This window comes from Pygocentrus nattereri, chromosome 8, assembly GCF_015220715.1.
Source record: "Pygocentrus nattereri isolate fPygNat1 chromosome 8, fPygNat1.pri, whole genome shotgun sequence".
Taxonomy (NCBI): Eukaryota; Metazoa; Chordata; class Actinopteri; order Characiformes; family Serrasalmidae; genus Pygocentrus; species Pygocentrus nattereri.
Genome location: NC_051218.1, coordinates 6,353,971 through 6,378,711, shown reverse-complemented (window position 1 = coordinate 6,378,711; position 24,741 = coordinate 6,353,971). Strand labels below are relative to the sequence as shown.

The 24,741-nt window shown below is 42.3% G+C and overlaps 1 protein-coding gene across 1 annotated transcript in view; it reads left to right on the top strand.

Moving 5' to 3' along the window:
- LOC108438530 (cytosolic carboxypeptidase 4) overlaps positions 1 to 24,741 on the top strand; it is a 319,250-nt gene that overhangs the window by 45,044 nt on the left and 249,465 nt on the right. Inside the window, exons 3-6 of the mRNA XM_037540410.1 lie at positions 5,269 to 5,332; positions 8,361 to 8,507; positions 11,427 to 11,558; positions 14,512 to 14,608. Of these exons, the coding sequence (XP_037396307.1) occupies positions 5,269 to 5,332; positions 8,361 to 8,507; positions 11,427 to 11,558; positions 14,512 to 14,608 (440 nt within the window). The remainder of the gene's footprint in view (positions 1 to 5,268; positions 5,333 to 8,360; positions 8,508 to 11,426; positions 11,559 to 14,511; positions 14,609 to 24,741) is intronic.

Below are 24,741 nucleotides of genomic sequence, written 5' to 3'. Positions count from 1 at the left end.
GCTATCATCTCTGACTTTACATCTATGAAGTGGACTGACACGGTAGAGTGGACAGTGAGTGGACACAGTGTTTAAAAACTCCAGCAGCACTGCTGTGTCTGATCCACTCAGACCAGCACAACACACTCTAACACAACACCACCATGGCAGGGTAACTGCAATGCTGAGAATGATCCACTACCCAAATTATACCTGCTCTTTGAGGGTCCATGGGGGTCCTGACCACTGAAGAACAGGGTAAAAGGGGTCTATGCTGCTTGAAATTTCAGACCCCCGATTTAAAACACCTTGTGTACACAGCAGTGCAGTTTGAATGCACAATACAGTGAGTATTGCTGATTGTGAAAGACAGACAGAGAACCGGTGTAGCTGCTTGAGCTGTGCCATATGTCAGTGGGTCAGATGAATGAGGCAGTGTATTATATTCAGAGAGACACAGCATCCTGTAAAGCCCCCCCAATCTCATTCCTGCCTCCCACCGACGACTGTCATCCACCGCTGCAGTCGGCTCCCAGCTCAGCGCTCCTGACACTGAGCTGCTGGGGCCTAAAATGGGATTTCTTGCTAATTCAAATTAAGGCAGACACAGATGTCCAGGCCACTGTGGCATCAAGCTGTTTGTTTGCTTATTTATTCATTCTGCTGGACTGTGTGTCTGTCACAGTGCTGCTGAGGTGACCAGCAGGGGATGGAGGAGACATCACATCCAGTGGGGATCATCTCCTGCTTTCACACAGCGGTCAAATGAAAAAGAGGTCTAGCCATAGGGAACCAAATGTAGTTCTTCTGTGGTACCTTTGTGAAAATGCTATATCAATAAATATTAAACTGATTTAAATTGCATATAAATCTAATCATTTCAAATTCACTATAAAAGAATTCAATTTAAATATTATTTTCTGAAGTGTAAATTTAGGGGTTTTGGTTTGAGACAGACACACACATTTTCTAAGCTGCTTCTCCTTCTGGGTCGCTGGGGGTGCTGGAGCCTATACCAGCGGTCATCAGGCAGAAGGCAGGATACACCATAGACAGATCGCCAGTCCATCGCAGGGCTCTATGACGGGACGCACATGCAGAATGGACTTAAATTTTCCGAGGGAATGTAGTCATATACAGGCGTCTTCTATTTAATGGATTATTTACAAGGTTACCCACCTCGATCAATTGGATAGAAATTGAATGGCCTTCATCGAACTAGTGTATTCTGATTAGGGTGTTTACATGGACATTATTAGGCTGCATGTAAACGTGGCTATTGTCTCCATCTCGTAGCTGGTCGTCCTCGTCCTCTGTTACCTTCAACTGTTCCATTCATGATGGTCTTCTCAACATGTGTCAAAGTCAGAGCTTCAGTTTGGTTCTCTGGGCTTCAAGTAAGAGGTGAGGCTTGATTTGCTTGAGGATCCATTTGTTTGTTTTCTTTGCCCTTTAACGTACATCTTCACCGACACCAAAGTTCAAAGGCATCTATTTTTTTACTGTCCAGCTTTCACTCATTAAGACTCACAGATAAAGACCTCAGCCAGTTCTGATCTTTGCTTATTTGCCTTTGAGGATCTATTCAAGCTCCTTCGTTTTTGTTCTGCCGAGTGCTGATCTGTGTCGTATTTCTTAAGTGCTGAATCCTCTGAACTGATCTGAGTAGACAGAAGCCGCCCAGTGTCTCCACATCTTCTCCATCAGTGGTGAAGTTAGCTTCCTTTCCTGTTGTCATAACCTCCGTCTTCTTCATAGCAATCTGCAGATCCGTCTTTTGACTCTGTTCAGGTCTCCAGGTCTTCCAGATTTTCTACTGCACATCAAAGGTGTTATTGATGTTTCTAAAACAATAGTTCTGGTCCTAAAATCTCATTGGCTGAGCTGTGTTTGAAGCCGTTGTGAAGTCCCCAGTATACTCATTCCTATGACCATCTCACTGCAACTGAACTCTGAACTGTATCACTGCACCACAGCACGGAAAAAAAACTGCTGTTAATGAATAATCCTCGACTCTAATGCAGCTCACATGGAGCACCAAGTATACTGATGAAATAAGAACCCATTTTTTGTTAAAACTGAGGGGCATCTTGTTCTTAACTAGAACTAGGCTGGTCAGGTAGGTAACAAACTATAAAAGCTCCATCATTAGTATCACAGGCTGGATTAAAGCACTTACGGCTTGATTCACAGTAAAACGGTAGAATAAAAGTCACTTCAATGTCTCACACACTTCAAATGTCTGTGTTTAATTGAGAAGTTGCGTCCATCTAGAAAAAAGTATGGAAATTCTAGCTTCTACAGCCAAACGGTGCATCATTTATCGAGTGTGGGTGTGTTTGAGTCCCAAATGACTGTTTCTTAGCTGTATTATTCTCTGTTGGGCTGCAGGATCCAGTATGTAATTTCCTAAGTAGTGCACTATGTAGGGAGCAGGGAGCCGTTTGAGATTCAGCCCCAGTGTGAGAAGATGGGCACCGCTGGATTGCTAAATAAGTTTCTGCATTGAACAGAGGTGTGATATCATATGTTCACTGTTGCACAACAAACAGTTAAAAAGTACATGAAGTGACCACAATATACAGAGCTGGCTGACCGGACGTTTTCCTCTTTCAGCAGTTTATTCAGAGCCCGTACTCTAAAGGAGCTACATTTCTTAGTGGAGTATTTGTTGACGTTGATTTGCATTAATAGTAACTTAAATTATTTTCTGAAAAATTGTGTATTTTATGATATTTTATGTTGGCCATCATTTTATAAAAGCAATAGGTCACTTGAGGCTGTGTGATACTGCAGTTTCATTACGGGAGGGGGGTTTTACTCCACTTCTCGTCGTGCCTAAGAACATCCATCCTGTGATAAGATGGCAGTAACTCTAACTCAAGGCCTCTCGTGGCTCGCTCGATCATCCTCCTCCGGTCCTGCTGCTCTTGGTATATGTTCAGCACACAGGTTGAACAGTAATGGTGACAGTGGGCAGCCCTGTCTGCCTCCTTTGCCAGTGTGGAGCCGGTCTGTCCGTTTTCTGCATGACTTGTTTGTCAGTGTAGACAGTCCTCATTAGAACATGCTCATTTTTCTGAGGTCATTCCATTTTGAATGTTCTACACAGTCATTTTTTCAATGATCCATAACATAATACCATAACAAATAAAATATGTGAGCTCTGAACTGTAAATATGTAAATTGTAAATATGTGAGCTCATTGTTGTTTTTAATAGCTTTTACTGTGGGAACGCTGTGAGGACAATCAATTCAATAGGCTACTCCATATAGGGTGATATGTAGGTTGTATTTGCTAGTGTTGACGATGGTGTGTCCTGGAAAGTGTTGAAGTGTTGCTCAGCTAATAAAGAATGACTGCTGTTGTTTTGTGGTCATTATGGAGCCAGTTGGCACAGTTATGTGGGCACACTGCACACTTCCAAGTAATTCAGCCTGGAATCGTTAAATCATTAAAGTGTGTAATTCTCCCAGATGGCAGAGAGATGGTGTGTGTGTGTGTGTGTGTGTGTGTGTGTGTGTGTGTGTGTGTGTGTGTGTGTGTGTGTGTGTGTGTAACAGCAGGAGATTTCTTCAGCATTCTCTCGTTTGCACTTCTCCTCCCACTAAAGCTGTAATGACAGGTCTGTGTTGTGACCTTATTAGGTTTTTATTTTCTACTGCGCTTCCTTTCACTCATAGACGTTACATCCACACGGCTAAATGGAGGAAATTAACCGCTTTTTCACACACAGGTAAACAACACCTGAATTACCCTCACAGACTGAGAGTAAACAGAGCCAAGACTACATCTTTACTCAGTACAAACTGACATTCAGACAGACAGACAGACACACAGACTGACAGATACATAGATAGAAAGACAGACAAACAGACTGACTGACTGACACACACACAGATAGAGAGATAGACAGACACAGACTGACTGACCAACAGACTGACAGAGGTATATAGATAGACAGGCAGACAGACTGACAGGCAGACACAGACTGACTGACTGACTGACAGATAAATAGAATAGCAAAATAGCTTGACTAAGGGTGAGAAAGATCAGAACCGTTCACACACACACACACACACACACACTCACTCAGTTACACACACTCTCTCTCCCTGTGTGGGATTACGACCCTTTACTGTTTGTCCATCAGCTGCTGCTGGGTTTACACTGTGGGGCCGTGGGACCCTCGGGGTCAGACGCAGAAGCCTGCCTGCTGTGCTGAGTTGTTTTCATTACATCCATCCATCCATCTATTTTCTAAGCCGCTTCTCCATCAGGGTCACAAGGGTGGTGGGGGGATGGGGTGGGTGCTGGAGCCTATCCCAGCAGTCATCGGGCGGAAGGCAGGATACACCCTGGACAGGTCGCCAGTCCATCGCAGGGCAGACAGACAGACACAGACAGTCACTCACACCCAGGGGCAATTTAGCACGTCCAATCGGCCTGACTGCATGTCTTTGGACTGTGGGAGGAAACCGGAGAACCCGGAGTTACAGTGTCTCAAAAATTTCATTTTAATTTTAGACTGAAGAAGAAAAGTTGACAGATTGTTATTCTTCAAACATTGTGTAACATTTCTTGGCCTGAAATAACTGATGAGCTGAAGCCTCCAAAACTGGAGCTTCTAATCACTGAGATTTTCTAAGAGAGAATTTTAGAACTTTTAAATTCTAACTGTGCTGTTATTCCACCATAACATCTTGGGTTTATCCCCAAACACTGTATCACTCCGCTGGGCAACTCCGTTGCTAAGCAACAACTTTGACAGCTGTAGGAGACGCTCAAGCCGTTTGAACGTTTTCACTTCTTACTTTGCCAGAAACAGAAAACGGACACTGTTAAGATCACAATTGACCGACAGATGATTTGGTCCAACTCTGAAGACGAGACGACACTAAATTCCCAAACTGTCGGTCGGTCTGTGTGGAGCTGGGGAACGAACTGCTGGCTGTGCAGCAAGTGGATGGAGCTCGTTACTCTGACGTAGCACCAAGCTGCTCGTTAAGGAACCGTAATTTGGAGGAAGGAGCTGAACATTAAAACATTAAACGCCGTGTTACGGCCAGTTTATTCATTTCTTACTGTATTTATTGAACTGTTGTATTAAAGCAGTAGAACACTGGAGGAGTGTGTTATCACCAATAACATCACGGCTGTGATGATCTACGGCGACCGAATCACAGCCGCGATGCTATTTTGCGAGAACACACTCCCTACAGTCATATAGACCAGGCGGGACGTGACTGTAGATTTAGTGGGACATGATTGGTGTCTTCTGTTTACAGAATGCTGGAGACGTTGAGAACACCCTGAACATCCTGAACGTGCTGGATGAGCTGCTTTCTGCAGGTGAGCTTTCTCTGATGTGCTAATGTCACGAGCAAGTAATGCTGTAGACTAATGTTGCTAACAAGCAATGGAATATAGGCTAAATTAGGCCAGTTAAGGCCGATGTAGCTAACCAGTAACAGGATGTAGGGTAACGTAGGCCAGTGCAGGCTAATGTAGTGAGAAGGGTCCATGCGCAGACCTCATTCCTGAGGCTTACCTCTCCTGTGGCCCCACGGAGGAGGTGGCACTGTGGGCCACCGTGGGGTGGTATCACAAATAGGGCCCGAGATTTTTCATTCTGCAGTTTTTGAATAAAAAACTCAATGACGGCTTTAATTATATTTTTCTCTGTTGTTTATTGTGTGGTTAAGTAAGTTGTTTTTAAAATGAGCGATTTTATAGTGTTGTTATTAAAACACTTAAGCCAGCATGTTATACAGTAAATACAGCAAGAAAACAGCTGCTAACGAGTAGGCTAATGGGCTAATATAGGTTGAAGTAGCTAACAAGTAATGGAATGTAGCTAATGATTAATGGAAAGTAGCTAACGAGTAATGGAAAGTAGCTAACGAGTAATGGAAAGTAGCTAACGAGTAATGGAAAGTAGCTAATGATTAATGGAAAGTAGCTAACGAGTAATGGAAAGTAGCTAACGAGTAATGGAATGAAGCTAACGAGTAATGGAAAGTAGCTAATGATTAATGGAAAGTAGCTAACGAGTAATGGAAAGTAGCTAACGAGTAATGGAAAGTAGCTAACGAGTAATGGAAAGTAGCTAATGATTAATGGAAAGTAGCTAACGAGTAATGGAAAGTAGCTAACGAGTAATGGAATGAAGCTAACGAGTAATGGAAAGTAGCTAATGATTAATGGAAAGTAGCTAACGAGTAATGGAAAGTAGCTAACGAGTAATGGAAAGTAGCTAATGATTAATGGAAAGTAGCTAACGAGTAATGGAAAGTAGCTAACGAGTAATGGAAAGTAGCTAACGAGTAATGGAAAGTAGCTAACGAGTAATGGAAAGTAGCTAACGAGTAATGGAATGAAGCTAACGAGTAATGGAAAGTAGCTAATGATTAATGGAAAGTAGCTAACGAGTAATGGAAAGTAGCTAATGATTAATGGAAAGTAGCTAACGAGTAATGGAGTGTAGCTAACGAGTAATGGAAAGTAGCTAATGATTAATGGAAAGTAGCTAACGAGTAATGGAAAGTAGCTAACGAGTAATGGAAAGTAGCTAATGATTAATGGAAAGTAGCTAACGAGTAATGGAAAGTAGCTAATGATTAATGGAAAGTAGCTAACGAGTAATGGAAAGTAGCTAATGATTAGTGGAAAGTAGCTAACGATTAATGGAGTGTAGCTAACGAGTAATGGAGTGTAGCTAACGAGTAATGGAGTGTAGCTAACGAGTAATGGAAAGTAGCTAATGATTAATGGAAAGTAGCTAACGAGTAATGGAAAGTAACTAACGAGTAATGGAAAGTAGCTAACGAGTAATGGAAAGTAGATAATGATTAATGGAAAGTAGCTAACGAGTAATGGAAAGTAGCTAACGAGTAATGGAAAGTAGCTAACGAGTAATGGAAAGTAGCTAATGATTAATGGAAAGTAGCTAACGAGTAATGGAGTGTAGCTAACGAGTAATGGAAAGTAGCTAATGATTAATGGATTGTAGCTAACAAGTAATGGAGTGTAGCTAATGAGTAATGGAAAGTAGCTAACAAGTAATGGAATGTAGCTAACGAGTAATGGAAAGTAGCTAATGAGTAATGGAGTGTAGCTAACGATTAATGGAGTGTAGCTAACGAGTAATGGAGTGTAGCTAACGAGTAATGGAATGAAGCTAACAAGTAATGGAAAGTAGCTAATGATTAGTGGAAAGTAGCTAACGATTAATGGAGTGTAGCTAACGAGTAATGGAGTGTAGCTAACGAGTAATGGAATGAAGCTAACGAGTAATGGAACGTAGGCTAATAGACTAACGCACGCTAAGTTAGGCTAGTCTAGGCTAAGGTAGCTAACACAGAAAAGGCAGTAGGCTACTGTAAGTAAGAAATAAAGCGATGTTGTCTAATGTAGCTAACAACTAATGTATGCTTAATGTAGCTTATATTAGCTTAGATTAATTGTAGGCTATGTTTCTGTGACACCTGTAGTTTACATGGCAAAAGGTGCTGATCAGACGTTCTACATTCTGAGATGGCAGGAAGTTTGGAGAAGGGGTGTGACATTCAGATTTAATCTGATTTGATTGTACAAAACCCTAATAAATATAAGATAAAAGAATCTACACTAATGCAGGCTAGTGTAGGCTAATTTAGCAAACAAGTAATTGACTGTAGGCTAACTTAGCTAATGAATAAATGTAGTTTAATTAAACTTGCATTAAATGGTAGTTAAAAGCTAAACAAAATATCAGGAATAGGATAAAAACTTCCCCCATGGTTTGCATTGAGCTTTAGGACAATATCTGTTGTCTATAGCTAAATACAAATACAATTAAACTGGAGTGAATTTGGGGACTGATAGTGTCTTTATGCTCTGCTGAAACTGAAACTGAAAGCATTAATAGTGTCAATATGTTAGCACATTCAGTCCATACGTGTTTACACAAACAACAGCTGTTCAAAACCCAATGCCTTTCATTATCTCCTCTGCATTCATGACAATGATTTAAATATCAATGACTGAATGTCTGAATGTGCTTGTATGGGAGGAGTGACATGCCACTAATCCTCTAATCTGAAATTAATTTACCATAAAGTAATTAGTCAGAGTTATTTGCCTGCCTCCAGCGTTGGCCTCGCTCTAATCGCCAAGTTCTCCGTCTGCTGAAACTTTGAAAACGCCAGAAGAAAGCAGAAAATAAGCTGAGATGTCTATACTGTGGCGGATTATTAAAAAGCAGCACCTGTGGCGGAGATGGCAGGGCCTTTTTGGCATTGGGCTGGATCTTATTAAACCCAGATTTTTCCCAATTTCTGAGAAAATGATTATGAACCATGATTGTGGTTGTTTTTCTTCTCTGCGCTGGCTGCTTCAGGCACAGACAGACGGATCCACTACATGATCTCTAAAGGGGGCAGTGAGGCTCTCCTGATGGCACTGGTGAACACGTCCAGATCCTACAGCCCGAACTACACGCTCCTGCTGCCCATACTCCACCTGCTCGCCAAAGTGGGCCACAGAGGTGAGACACGGAGGGGAGAGGTAGAAGAATGAAGCAGAGAGGGGAGGAAGGTCGGCTGCTGCTTTGTTTATGCTCCCAACCTGATCTGGGGTCAGTCTTATGAACCACCTTCAACTTAGACAGGGTTCCCGATCAGTTTTCAGCTTCATTAAATCTACCAAACGTTTCATGTCAGGGATTAACAGCGTTCTCTGTTAACCCAGCTGTAGATACTCACACGGTGACTAATCTTTATGCATAAACACATAAAGTGTCATCATATCACGAGCAGCCAATCACGTGAAACATAGTGGGAATAATTTATTGAGTAACTACTGTGGATTATGGCAGAGCGAGCAGAGAGTAATAGTAGGTACTGAATAACTTCTAGTAGATACTGAATAATTTGTAGTGTGTACTGAATAATTCATAGTAGATACTGAATAATTTGTAGTATGTACTGAATAATTCATAGTAGATACTGAATAATTCATAGTAGATACTGAATAATTCATAGTAGATACTGAATAATTTGTAGTATGTACTGAATAAATTGTAGTAGATACTAAATATTTTATCATATATAGTGAATAATTCATAGTAGATACTGAGTAATCTGTAGTATGTACTAAGTAATTCATAGTAGATGCTGAATAATTTGTAGTACATACGGAATAATTCATAGTGGATACTAAATAATTTATTGAATATACTGAATAGTTCTTAGTAGATACTGAATAATTCATAGTAGATACTGAGTAATATGTGCTGAGAAAATTATAGTAGGTACTGAATACTTTGTACAGTCTACTGAATAATTCATAGTTGATACTGAACAATTTGTAGTATGTACTGAATAATTAGAAGTGGATACAGAATAATTCAAAGAAACTGAATAATTTGTAGTGGGTGCCGAATAATAATTGATAGTAAATACTGAATAATTTGTAGGAGGTAATGAATGATTCTTAGTTACCTGATAGTGTTTATTGAATGATTCATAGTATTTACTAGGTAATGCATAATACTGAATATTTCATTGTGAATGAATTCATAGTAGATATTGAATAATTCATTGTAAATGCTAAGTAATATGTAGTGGATACTAAATTATGCATAGTAAGTACTGCATAACTCATATATAGTTACTCAGTAGTATTTACTGAATGTTCCATAGTAGATATTTAAAATTTTGTATTAGTTACCAAATAACTCATAGTAGATAAATGGTATTTCATAGTGCTTAGTGAATGATTCATAGCAGAGAATGAAGAATTTTAGTAGCAGTTACTGAATATTAGGCCTTAGGATTGATAACTAAATAAATCTAAAGGTTAAAGAGGTTTTGCCACTGTTCTATCAAAAGTAAACATGTTAGAAGAGTCTGCCGACATGACGCAGTAGGAATTTACTAGTCCACAGTACAGAGAGAAGTGAGTGATGATTTGTAGATGAAGAATAAGCAGAGAGTAATACACCCTGCTGGTGTGTGTGTGGGTGTGTGTGTGTGTGTTAGATACACCCAAGGAAGCAGAAGCAAAACATCAATTTACCAAACACACATACTGGGAAAATCTAGACCTTTGTACATACTGTCCTCCTCCTGATTGTCTGCCCACTTACCTCTAACTAGCTGAAAATGCAATCCATTCATTTGAACAGCAGCGTCCTACTCAGCATGCCGGTCAATAAAACCCATGGAGAGCTGCGACTGCAGCGCTGCCAGGATCAGTAATACAACACCAGGCAAAGCCACAACTCCATTGCCAAGTGCAGACAGTATTACGGCGGACAGAGCCGCTTTACCGAGGGGTCAGGAGAAAGGCCTCAGACCTCTGAGGTCAGACGTCATGATCTAAGCATTCTTTGCATGTCCAGTGTTTAGTAACCCCCTCCGGCGCTCAGACTATTGGGTAACTTAAGATGTGAGAGCGATTCCTGGGATTCCCTTCTGTCCTTGAGCCCAAGCAGGAGGAGCTGAAGGACAAAAATCTGATCTGTTACGCTACCCGAGTCCAGCCGTGCACTTTATCAGAAACCCCTCCTTTGTAGATCCTTCTTGCTGGTGTACAGCTACAAACTGTAGCTCATCTGTTGATGCTCAGAGCTGCTCTCTGGACATTTTTGGGTGGTGGACCACTCTCAGCCTAGCAGTGACACTGGGCTGCAGCCTGTACCTGTAAACCAACATAGTAGAGATATAAGGTTGATGTTTCTAATAAAGTAGCCAATTAGTGAAAGCACTAAATAGGTATTTCTAATAAAGTGGCCAGTAAACGGAAGCACAAGGTAGATATTTCTAATAAAGTGTCCACAAGGTTGATGTTTCTAACGAAGTGGCTACGGAGAATCTTTATAGTGTCGCGAGTTAGTGGAAGTACAAGGTAGGTGTTTAGAGTAAAGTGGCTAGTTAGAGCAAATACAAGGTAGGTGCTTCAAATAAAATGACCAGTGAGTGGAAGTACAAGGTGGGTTTTTATAATAAAGTGATAAAGTGGCCAGTGATTAGAAGCACAAAGCAGGTGTTTCTAATAAAGTGGCCAGTGAGTGGAAGTGCTAGGTGGGTGTTTCTAATAAAGCGGCCAGTGAGTGGAAGCACAAAGCAGGTGTTTCTAATAAAGTGGTCAGTGAGTGAAAACACAAAGCAGGTGTTTCTAATAAAGTGGCCAGTGAGTGGAAGCACAAGGTAGGTGTTTCTAATAAAGTGGCCAGTGACTGGAAGCACAAGGTAGGTGTTTCTAATAAAGTGGCCAGTGAGTGGAAGCACAAAGCAGGTGTTTCTAATAAAGTGGCCAGTGAGTGGAAGCACAAGGTAGGTGTTTCTAATAAAGTGGCCAGTGACTGGAAGCACAAGGTAGGTGTTTCTAATAAAGTGGCCAGTGACTGGAAGCTGTGTATGAAGCAGTGGTAATTAATTTGCTGTGTTCTTCTGTCTCTCAGACCGGAAGATTGGCGTGAAGGCAGAAAAGGCTGAAGCGGTTTTGGTTACGCTTGGACTTCTGCGCCACAACTTGAAGAACTCCAGAAGAGCCGCTGCCTGTCTGTGGGTCATCAGGGTCTACTGCTCGTCCGGTGAGTCTGCGATGATCTGCTGATTTGAGGTTGGTTGTTTCTGTGTTCTTTTCACCTCTGTGGTTATTTACACTCCCTTGAGGAAGTCTGACTGACTTGTGTGTGGAACATGTCACCTCTCCTCCCCAAAATAGGAGGTCAAGTTCAAATTCAGTGGCAAAACAAGTCTGAGTGATACTGACACCCAGTAATTAACACCCACAGTATTGAATTCACTCTTACTGCGCTGAGTTTACACCTGCAAAGGAAACATTTAGTGAACTCGGTACTGTAGGAGTTAATTACTGTATGTCAGAATCACTGAAACTTGCTTCACCTCAGGACTGAATTCAGCACTGTAGGAATTTTTTTAATCAACATTAGGGATTTTTCTTTGCACATAACATTCCAGGTTCTTCTACATTATGATAACAAATAAACACAAGAACTAGATGAAAAAGATGGTTCTTCTAGGGTTCTTTAGTAAAGACAATGGTTATATCCAGAACTATGAACACTCAGAGAACCCTTTGTGGGCTTAAGTAATTCTTTGCATGGTGAAATGGTTCTTCAGACTGATGGAGAACGTGCTGTATATGGTTCTATACAGAATCCTTTTGGTACTGTTTTTTTAACCCTTTAACCCTGTATAGAACCATATACAGCACGTTCTCCATTACACCATACAAAGAATCATTTAGTTATGCAAATAGTATAGAACCATTCTGTGTAAGAAAGTGTGTAGTTGATTAAAATTAATTAAAAATTAAAATCCATCCATCCATCCATCCATCCATCCATCCATCCATCCATCCATCCATTTTCTAAGCCGCTTCTCCCTTAGTTCATTTAATTAAAATGAATATTTAAATTAGTTTAATTAAATTTCACATGCTGTTACAAACTAAGACACCCAATGTAAACAATGAGAGGTCTCCATCTCCCCCTATATACATTAAAAATGTACATTTTTAAAAGATGTTCATTCACAGATGTGGGAAACACATGATCAGTTTTATCGTGCTAAAATGTTTGCTGTTCTTTTTTGTGGTCAAAAATGAATTTTCCAGTATTTAACGCTTATCATATTTGTTTTGATACATTTTTCGGCTCATTTGGCTCAAACAATATGGATTTGTATTGAATTAATTAGGTATGCATCAATACCAGTGCTAGTGTTGGGTATCGTTCTGATTCTTTGCTTATCTGTTCTTACTCATAAAATTTCACTGATACCAACACTCTGATACTGTGTGACGTAAGCCGAGAGTAGCTACCACACTAATGAACAAACGCCGTGAAGGAGGCTCTGCTCACACAGTAAAATGTTACTGACTCCGTGACAGTCAGACACAAAGTTTTCAGTCACCTTAACGTTCCGTCTTGACAGATTCCCGCCAGGAATACACTGTGTGATTTTAGCCCATTTATAAACACACACAATCATAACCATAACCTCTCCCCCAATAAAGGCGGAGACTTGTAGGTCAGCTTAACGGAGGCGAAAAAGTTGACGTTTGCTACCAAAGTTCACATCTACTGACTTTACTCTGTTTACATTTCTGTTTCAATTACTGTTAAACATTAATCCTGTGATTTATTAATGAAAAATAGTCTGTAGAGAGACTGGACTGTCCTACCGTGTACATTATCCCTTGCTTTTAGCTTCAGTGCACAGTGTTAGCAGCACTGCTCAGCGTCTCTATGACTAGTACTCGGTGTGCAGCATGCTATTTTAAATGATACAGCTTTATTGATAACTGTCCATAGACAGAGTGTCTGTAGGAGCTGCGTTTTACATTGCCGGTCAGTCAGATTGTTTTCATGCAGTGCGAGTGTGTAAATTGTACCTTTGTCCGAACACGATGGTCTATTCAAACGCACAGTGTGAGTCACCGAAGACGGGATTTCTAAAATCAAACAGTGTCCGCCTGGCTTTAGATGACATTCAGCTACAACCAATCAAAACACTCCAATAAGATGTAAAACTGGAAGCATGAGCTCCTTGGAATGCGTCAGCCTCGGATGTGATTCCTGCTGTTGCTGTGCTGCTGCTGAAAGAGACAGATGATGATCAAAACTATGAAACCTACTTACAGCTGTACAGCAGAGCTTTTCCGACCCCCTCTTCTCCACTGCAGTGCTACTCGATCAAATAATTTGGCTTGTTTCAAGCGAGTCACTGAAAACAAACACAGAATTTCTCAAACGAAGGTAAACAATCTTATAATAAGTTTACAACAATCTGAAATATTAGGACATAATGAGAAATCGTAGGTACTTTAACTTGATTTAAGACAATTTGACTTTGCCAACATACCATTTACAAAGTTTTGTTTTCCTTTGTAGCAGAGATGTGTAAAAATATCAATCTTGCTCAAATGTGTATATATAAACAAATAAAGAATAATAAAAGGTTGTGTCCCCCTCTCCCTTATCCAGGTTGTTCATATTCAGACAGACGCTTGCCCGCCGTCTCCATTCGCACCGCAGCTCAGACTTTGATTTGTTATCAGTGTTTATTTTTAGCAGCGAATAAGAGATAACCGCATTGCTTTGAAATGGGAATCTGTATTTTTCTTTATTCGGATTCATTTCGGATGTGTTTGTTTTGCTGATTTGCAACTCTGTGTCTTTGTGTTTCTGTATTCCAGGCTCTGTTTTTCCTCCTACCACTCACTTATCAGCAGAAACGGCGTCCAAAAGTTTCCCTTTTTTGCTTATCATGGAAGCTGAAATCAATCCACCGCTGAAATGTGATGAGCCTTGCTGTCAGTTTTTCTGTTGCTATATAAATAGCAGAAATATCATGTGTGCGCGTGTCTTGTTTACGTCGGCTGGTTTGGATATCTGTAGGCCGTGTGAATCCCCCCGGAGGCTGACGCAGGCACAGGATCTGCGGTGACTGCGGTGCTGCATATGAATGTACGGTAATTATGCTAATTGTCATTTATGTCTGGGTTTTTTTGTGCAGTTTCCACAGCAACCGTGCTGGGACAGAACAGAGCGCTTGATGATGTGTTCAACCTGATCGTCCCACCCAGTGCAGCGCAAAAGACACGCACAGTCAAGTGAGTATATAATATGTAATATAGCGAGAATTCCACTTACTGTATAGCTGCACTTTGTAGTTCTACAGTTACAGACTGTAGTCCATCTGTTTCTCTGGTACTATCCTACCTCATGACCTATTAAAGCAGAGTAGCAAGTAGTTTGTTGTTGAGACCAGCAGATTCCATTCGCCCTGGGTTGCTCTGCGTCGGCTCCAACAGATTCAGTCTCTCTCTCTTGGCTTTCTCTCTTCTTTAAGCCGCTGCAACTCCTTTGTGTTTTCTGGTTCGTATTGATCTTCCAAAATAGGTTAGAATACAGTACAAAAAAAACTGTAAACAAAAGGTAGCCGTGTTGTAGTAACAGATGAGTAACATCAAAAGCCTGCTAGCTTATGTGCATTGGTCTCAGTTGAGATCCGGTTTTGAGAGGAAACACGAAACTAATCCTGGAGTAAAACTTTATACTAAAAATACGTTTTAGGCCAAAACTTTATAACAAAACTATCACAAAACAGTGTCTCCACTCTCAAGCCATACATTCATAACCATTTTGAGTAATAACTTAATGGGATGTAGCTTTTAGAGCCATTAAATGTGACGTCTGGTTCCTAGTATTATAAAGGTGAGCAATTTTAACTCTCTGGATTTTGATTTCTCTGGAAAAACACATTTCATACCCAACCACTCTGAATGATTTCAGTAAACTAGTCAGACAGTAATCAGATTTCTGCTTTGCAACCAACAAATAAACTCACAGAAGAAGATGTGATGTAAACGTAACGCAAAACTCAAAGTTCATGCTGCAACTTTTTTTTTTAAACTTCGTCGCTTTACCTGAAACTATGAACAGACATCATCTAAAAGGCGAAGAACGTTTAAATCCTTCATTTCGTGAAGCATTTATTTGGTTACAGCTTCACTCCAAGAGTGTTTTGCTGCATTTCGCGGTGACGCAGCTCGCTGAGTTCACACTGAGAAATCTGATTACTGAGCTACAATCCAGCCTCTTTATCAGATTTCTAGACCTTACCCTGATCTAAGAAATCAGAGTGAGCTGTTTACACGACCATCTGAATAATCAGATAACTGCAGAAATCCAAACAGTTAATGCTCTTTAAAAAACCCAGAAACTAGTCAGTATAAACATTTCAAAACCTGTGGTGGATGAAGTTCACAAATCATGTACTTGAGTTAAAGTAGAGACCCCCAAAGTAAAAGTAGAAGTTCCTCCCTTTAGACCTCCACTTGAGTAAAAGTACTAAAGTATTTACCTTCAAATGTACTTAAGTATAAAGTAAAAGTACTAAAAGAGTAATTCTGGCTCTGATGTCCTGTTATCATTTTTATAACCAGACTGGCTTCATGAACTCATTTCAGGTGAAAGTCCTCCAGCGTCTCTCTTGGTAAACCAGTCTTTTAATAGAACGTCATTAATTAGTGACGCTGACGTCTATTAAAATGATCATAAGCACAAAACACTGAAGGTAAACAGTTTCCATCAGGGAGAACCGAGTGGCTCTGAAATCACTTTTTACACACAAGCAAAGTTTCAGTTTCAGATTTATTTACAACTTAGTTCCAAGTTTAAGTTGAATAAAAACTGGCTTTAAACTCAGGATCACAGATGAGCTCCTTTACTATGTTGATCTGTAGGCGTCTGTTCATAAACATAAACCAGCCCAAACTAATTTACTATAAAATGAAATGGTGTTTGTAGAAATTCAGAAAAAAGCCGCGTCAGTCTCGACTGCATATGTGGACATATTTCTATATTGTGCTCTATTTACACAAAGTTAGGTTAGTTCATCATTTATGTTGAACAGACTCTCCCAAAGTTTTACGCTGCTGCGCTGACGTTGAACCGTGTGCTGCACTGGGTCGGTATGACCAACAGGTCAAAACCAGCTCTAAACAAAGTGACCGCTGGGCCCTGATTGGTGCTCTGGCTTTGCGCTTCTTTCGTTTTGACATGTTACGTTTTTATACACACAGAAACCAAAAGGAACGACAGATTTCTCAAAATGTAGGAGGAAAAAGTCGGATATTAGACTCTGAAATGTAGTGGAGTGAAAGGAATAAGTCGCCCAATAATAGAAAAACTTCAGTACAGATACACCAAAAATACTAAAGTACAGAAACTAATTACATTTATTGAGTTACTGTCCACCACTGTTCAAAACAGCCAGCTTTCTGGGGGCAGTTGTGGGCTGGAGGTTAGGGAACTGGCCCTGTGATCAGAAGGTTGCCGGTTCGATCCCCAGTGCCAACAGTCCATGACTGAGGTGTCCTTGAGCAAGACACCTAACCCCCAATTGTTCCCCAGGTGCTGTGGATAGGGCTGCCTGCTGCTCCGGGCATGTGTGCTCACTGCCCCCTAGTGTGTGTGTATATACTAGTGTGTATGTGGTGTTTCACTTCATGGGATGGGTTAAATGCAGAGGTGGAATTTCCCCGTTTGTGGGATTAAAAAAGTATCACTTAACTTTTATGAATATATGTAAGTCTGGTCTGTTTATTTGAAGTTGAGAGTGTCTTTTCTTTACACATTATACTTTTTTACACATCAGTTTCATATTACTGTAATTAGAGGCTTCGACTGACTGCACTTCCCGCGCTAGGTGTGGATGTCTGGGGCAAACGGTTGATTTTTGATCATTTTTTCAGCCACACTGAACTTTGTTTTTAGTCAACTTTACCTCTTACCTAATGCTCTAGCTAGATAAGTAGTAACCTTTGCAGGAGCTGAAACAACTAATCCAAGTCCTTACTACCTGTTGAAGAGGGAAAGGCAGATTTCACATGATGCCATTGATAAATGCCTCATTGTAGATGTTGCAGAGTTGGTGTAAAACAACCACGGTACTAAAAGTACATATACATGCAGCCTGAAAAAGGTTGCCATGGTGATATGGCTGCCAAAACCTGCCAATCAAAGGAAAGCTTTGGCCACACTTTTATTTCTTTGAGTTGGAAATAGTCATGACAATGCAAGAGCTCAGGACCTCTGGGTTTAGTAACATTATCATTGGTATCAGATGATTTGAGCAGTCTGAAAAAGTTGGGGGTGGGGCTGAAGAGGTGGGCTGGATTCCAAGTAAGGGGGCCTAAACGTTTATGGTGGACTGGAAATCATTCACGTTGATACACACACGATGAAGTGAGTAATATGCCCTCACACACAGTGAAGGAAGTATCACACACACACACACGGTGAAGCGGGTATAGTGTGACACCATCCATCATTGACTCAGGCTGTCACATACCAAGAGCCTGTGAAACACATGCACACATGGACACGAGGGGCAAAGCTGTGGGCGGGTGGGGGGGTTGGGGGGGCTTAGGCTTCTCGCTTGGAAGCCAGGCCAGACTTCTGACCATTCAAAAAAATCTCGAATCCCAACAGAAATATTTTCTTTATTAGAAATGAATTTTTTTTTAAGTGGGAACAGGACGGATATGGTCTAACCTGAGTGTGACCCGGAAAAATATCTCAATTAATTCATTCATTTTAAATGTTTACACAGGGCCACCTCACAGAGAGAGAGGCAGACAGACAGACAGACAGACAGACAGACAGACAGACAGATAGATAGATAGACAGACAGACAGACGGATACATAGACAGACAGACGGATAGACGGACAGACAGACGGATAGATAGAAAGACAGACAGATGGATAGATAAACAGACAGATGGACAAATGGATAGATAAACAGACAGATGGACAGACAGACAGACGGATAGATAGATAGACAGACAGACAGATAGATAGATAGATAGATAGATAGATAGATAGATAGATAGATAGATAGATAGATAGTTTCTTAGTCCAGCAGCGACACTGAGTTGTTTAAAAACTCCAGCAGCACTGCTGTGTCTGATCCACTCAGACCAGCGCAACACACACTAACACACCACCACCATGTCAGTGTTACTGTAGTGCTGAGAATGATCCACCACTCAAATAGTACCTGCTCTGTAAGGGTCCATGGGGGTCCTGACCACTGAAGAACAGGGTAAAAGGGGGTAACAGAGTATCAGAGAAACAGATGGACTACAGTCTGTAACTGTAGAACTACAAAGTGCAGCTATACAGTAAGTGGAGCTGATGAAATCAAACAAGGAGGTGCTTGTAATGTTATGCCTGATCTGTGTATATATGGATTTATGTAATTGCAGCACAAAAAACACAAAAACACAGTCAATATTCACCCTTAACCTGCTGAAATATCTGCGATTGGCTGCAGAGCTAAACACAAAACCACACAAACTGCTACATGAGCACTTTTCCAGCCCCTCAGACGGAGACCCCTCAGTTCAGAGGGAGCTTTAGTTCTCTTCTGTCTGAGATTAGTTAGTCTAATTAGAGTTTATTCCTCGTGGCTGATATCCGCTGCAGGATGAATCCGCTGTCCTTTATTTTACCCCGGCCTACAGAGAGAGAGAGAGAGAGAGAGAGAGAGAGAGAGAGAGAGAGAGAGAGAGCGCACAACAGCGCTGAGTTAGCTCAGATACCCCACCCAGTCCAGTCAGAGAGTGTGTGTGTGTATTTGTCTCTTTGTAGGGACTGGAATTCCTCAGTCTGTGGGATAATCTGGGATAATCTGTAGCTTTTATTAGGAAAAATTTAAAGAGGACAAAGTGATCTGAGATGAATGTGTATACAAGATGGTTCATCATGGGGTTCTTTAGTAAAGACAATGGGTCTGTATAGAATCATGAGGCTGAGGAGGAAAGAGATAGACACAGTGAGGGAGAAAGAGAGAGGTAGAGAAAGGGAGAGGGAGAGAGAAAGAGAGATATAGAGAGAGTGAGGAACAGAGAAAGAGAGAGAGAGAGAGAGAGTGAAGGAGAGAGAGGGAGACTGAGGGAGAAAGAGATAGAGAGAGTGAGGAAGAGAGAGAGGTAGAGAAAGGAAGAGAGAGATAGCGAGACAGAGAGGGAGAGAGAAAGAGAGAGACAGAGAGAGTGAGGCAGAGAGGTGAGGGAGGGTGAGAGAGAGGGAGAGAAAGGTGAGGGAGAAAGAGAGAGAGAGAGAGAAAGGGAGAGAGAGGTGAGGGAGAAAGAGAGAGAGAGAGAGAGAGAGAGAGAGAGAGAGAGAGAGGAGAGACAGAGAGAGAGAAAGAGGGAGAGAGGTGAGGGAGAAAGAGAGAGAGAGAGTGAAGGTGTGAGAGGTGAGAGAGAGAGCGAGCGAGAGAGAGAGGTGAGAGAGAGGAGAGAGAGAGAGAGAGAGAGGTGAGGGAGAAAGAGATAGAGAGTGAGGAAGAGAGAGGTAGAAAAAGGGAGAGAGGGAGAGAGAAAGAGAGAGAGTGAGGGAGAGAGAAATAGAGAGAGTGAGGCAGAGAGGTGAGGGAGAGAGAGAGAGAGAGAGGGAGAGGGAGAGAGAGTGAGGAAGAGAGAGAGGTATAGAAAGGGAGAGAGATAGAGAGAGTGAGGCAGAGAGGTGAGGGAGGGTGAGAGAGAGAGAGAAAGAGAGAGAGAGGTGAGGGAGAAAGAGATAGAGAGTGAGGAAGAGAGAGGTAGAAAAAGGGAGAGAGGGAGAGAGAAAGAGAGAGAGTGAGGGAGAGAGAAATAGAGAGAGTGAGGCAGAGAGGTGAGAGAGAGAGAGAGAGAGAGAGAGAGGGAGAGGGAGAGAGAGAGAGTGAGGAAGAGAGAGAGGTATAGAAAGGGAGAGAGATAGAGAGAGTGAGGCAGAGAGGTGAGGGAGGGTGAGAGAGAGAGAGAAAGAGAGAGAGAGGTGAGGGAGAAAGAGAGGTAGAAAAGGGAGAGAGAGAGGGAGAGAGAAAGAGAGAGAGTGAGGGAGAGAGAAAGCGAGAAATAGAGAGAGTGAGGCAGAGAGGTGAGGGAGAAAGAGAGGGAGAGGGAGAATGAGGAAGAGAGAGAGGTAGAGAAAGGGAGAGAGATAGAGAGAGTGAGGCAGAGAGGTGAGGGAGGGTGAGAGAGAGAGAGAGAGAGGGAGAGGGAGAGGGAGAGTGAGGAAGAGAGAGAGGTAGAGAAAGGGAGAGAGATAGAGAGAGTGAGGAAGAGAGGTGAGGGAGGGAGAGAGAGAGAGAGAGAATGAGGCAGAGAGGAGAGAGAGGGAGAGAGAGGGAGAGAGAGAGAGAGAGAGAGAGAGAGAGAGAGAGAGAGAGAGAGAGAGAGAGAGAGAGTATGATTAGTTTCCTTTGTGAATGAAGAACATTAAACGACTCCAGTCGCTCTGAAATTGGCTCAACAGGTTTGTTTGTCCGGCTTATATTTGGTCACACAAAGGACACTGTTGTGCATGCTGACCGAGGGCCACTTTGATTGACAGCTTATTTAATGTGAAAGGCTCAGATCTGACCAGTGAGGAACGACTGGAGCTGAACAAATGGCTGATCGGTGGACGTTAAAAGGAAATGATCCACCGATCAGCCATAACATTAAATCCACCTCCTTGTTTCTACGCTCACTGTCCACTATATCAGCTCCACTTACTGTATAGCTGCACTCTGTAGTTCTACAGTTACAGACTGTAGTCCATCTGTTTCTCTGATACTTTCTTAACCTGTTCTTCAGTGGTCAGGACCCCCATGGACCCACACAGAGCAGGTACTATTTGGGTGGTGGGTCATTCTCAGCACTGCGGTGCCACTGACATGGTGGTGGAGTGTTAGTGTGTGTTGCCCTGGTCTGAGTGGATCAGACACAGCAGCGCTGCTGGAGTTTTAAACACCTCATTGTCACTGCTGGACTGAGAATAGTCCACCAACCAAAAATATCCAGCCAACAGCGTCCTGTGGGCAGCAGTTCAGCCCCACCTATTCAGGCTTCAGCAGTTTACCTCTGCCTATTCAGCCTACAGCAGTTTAGCTCCACCCGTTCAGGCTACAGTAATTTAGCTCCACCATTTAGCCTCCAGCAGTTCTTATAGACAGACTATATCTGAGTTATTGGAGTAGAAGGTGTAGGACAACTATTAAATGGGGTGCTGCTCCTGACTGTCACACATCCGAAAGGAGCACCTGCAGCTTATTTTTCTCCCCACAGCCCTGACGATTTCAGTCCAGTCTAATGGACTGCTTCACATTACAGCCTGGACAGCTTTTTGAGAAAAGTACAGTGCAGGGCGTCCAATTAGAACAGATCTCATTTGCATAAGTCACTTTTAAAGGCACACTAACAGATTTAGCCTGTGTAACTGTAAGGGATGAAGAGAAGTTGGAAATTAGTCATGTAGAAATAACTTATGACAAACATTACCAGTGAACTTAGAAGAGAAACGTAGACTCTGGACCCTTTAAACAAAGCTTTGCTTCAGTGAGAGCAGAAAAACGTAGCTCAGTCTGTACTTGGAGGCAATTAACCTGCTGTAACCACCAGTTGCCATGTTTGTGTCGCTGGAGCCTGAAATCACACACTGTTCCTCACTCCGCTTCACTCAGACAAGTCTTGTACCCGTAACTCAGCATGTCACCGTCGTGCTGGCCGACACGGCTCAGGAGGGATTTACTGCTGGATTGTGAAATGCACTCGTGATCTCACGCGCAGTGTCGACAGCTCCTGTCCTGAGAAATAAACAGCCATGATTTCAGAGACAGTGATGTCGTTCAGAGAGAACCACTCACTATGAAGCCGAGCGGCTGAGCCTGTGGCTCGAGGCCTGGGGTTTATGGTGGTGTAGCAGAGGGTAGTTGGAGTGGTCATTTATGGACTTATTTAATTTTTGGCGGTCAAATTAAATAATGAATTGCATTTTTGCAACTGCGTGCTGGGTGAAATAGCTAAAAGCCTGACCGGTTGTGCATTTTTAAGGCTGTAGGTGATGCACATTTATGGGCCTGTATTGTTTCTGCAGTGAAATAATGACCGCAGTAAAAGTAAAAACACTCGAGTAGCAGCTCAAAAACTAAATTACTACTTCTTAGTCTGTCCAGCGTCTATCAGCGTCTATCTGGAACTGAGGTTTGTATGACTATTCTCCTCTTTTTGGGTCATTCTGGCCCAAAATAAAGCACTGAAGCTGCAAAGTTGGAGGAGAGATCAACAGTAAAGCTAAACAGGAGTTGGACCAGCACAATAATAATAAAGATAAAAGACTAAAATGGAACTGAGGGAAAACAGATCGCTGATATACCTGAAGAGAAGCAAAAAAAATGTATTTGAAAATACTCAACGCAGAACAAATCCATCAAAAGTGCATGGAACCGAGTAAATAGAGCTAATCAATATTCCCCTCTAGGTGCATCGCATAGAAATGACCTAAAAACTTCTCATTCTTCACTGTTCTCCATCCAAGGTTTTTGTAATTGACTAAAACTATTGCCGTAGTGAAAATAGTCGTGACAGAGTGCTTATTAACCGTGATAAAAAGAAAAGTGACCGTTCTTAAAAACATGAAGACTACATCAACGCTGTTGTAGCATCAATGTAGATTAAGACACAGAAGTGGCCCTTTCTTAACACCAGGTCAAAAGGTACATACAGAGAAAGCACCGCTCCCACAGGGGAGGTCAACGTTAGCCAACTACTTCTACTCTTGGGTGACTAACCCCAAACACTCACTGCCCAACAGAAAATAACGCATGAACACACACCAGATACCTTTAACCGATGAAGTCCCTTTTCTGGAGGGCGTACACCTCCTACGAGCCTCTTGGCATGGCCATCGGCATGGCCAAACCTCAAGAGTCTCTAGAGGCCAGTGCAAGCCCAGCAGCGGGTCACTACACTGTGATGTCCACCTAGTGTGTGAAATAGCCCTCGACATTCAGGGGTCCCATGTTGTCTGGCTGCCAACTCACTCACCACAGCAGTGCTGTGTTTGATTCTACAGTTCCTTTTTGGGAAGTCTCTGTTCTAGTGCGGTCTGGCGCTCTCCCTCACATTAACTGAGATCTTCCTCATCTTCTCTTCTGTCTTCAGTGTGAGAAACGAGGAACAGTCACTCTTTGCTCCAAACTCTTGGGAAACTGGACGCGTTTTCAGATTTACAGATCATTGTGAAGGTTTTCAGAGGTGCTTAGTTACAGTTTCTAGGCTATGAAGGACCAACTGGGTGAACCAGTCTGCTGTAGCGCCACCCTGAGGCAGAGCAGTGCACCAAGCTGATTGTGGGTGAAGGTGCTAAACAATGAGCTTTCTTTGAATTTGTATTTGAGTGCCTGTATTACCCTAATGAACAACATAACATCATGATTTTTAAATATTCGAGGGGTCCAAGAGGATAATTAGGAGGTCCTGGCCCCCCCAGGACCCCTGTATTTTGCACCTTAATTCCACCACAAGACGTGCTCTTTATTAAGCACTAAACAGAGAGGCACATACAGAGCACCAAATGTGCGAGGAGGCTCACTATGACTGTGCAGTGACTAATTTCCCAGCATAACTGACCCACAGCCCAACACAAAATAACATAAATTCATACTACATACCTGTAACTGATGAACAACGACATAAACAATAAACAAGTCCCTTTTCTGGAGGGCTCCACCTCCTATGAGCCTCCTGGCATGTCCATCATCATGGCCACACCTCACAAACATTTAGAGGCCAGTGCCAGCCAGTAGCAGGTTGCTAGACTGTCATGTCAAAAAACTAGATGTACTGGCAATAAAACTATGGTTTTATTTTTTTTCATTGCCTGATTGGTCTTTATGGAAAGCTGGAGCTGAGCCAAGCTTGGTTTTATTCTACTCTTATCAAACACCTGCCAATTCCGCATCCATCACAACACCAAAAACTACATCCATCCATTTTCTAAGCCGTTTCTCCGTCAGGGTCACGGGTGCTGGAGTCTATCTTCGCAGTCTTCGCAGCCTATCTAGAGCAGTCTTTGGGCTGAAGGCAGGATACACCCTGGACAGGTCGCCAGTCCATCACAGGGCAGTCAGACAGACACACACACCTAGGGGCAATTTAGCACATCCAGTTGGCCTGACTGCATGTCTTTGGACTGTGGGAGGAAACCGGAGAACCCGGAGGAAACCCACGCAGACACGGGGAGAACATGCAAACTACACACAGAGAGGACCCTGGTCCCCCCGGCCGGGGAATCAAACCCAGGCCCTCCTTGCTGTGAGACAACAGCACTACCCGCCACGCCACCGTGCCGCCCAACCAAACCAAAAACTACAACTAAATAAAAACTAAACTTTTCAGAAAACATCCAAAACTGATCGGACGCTCA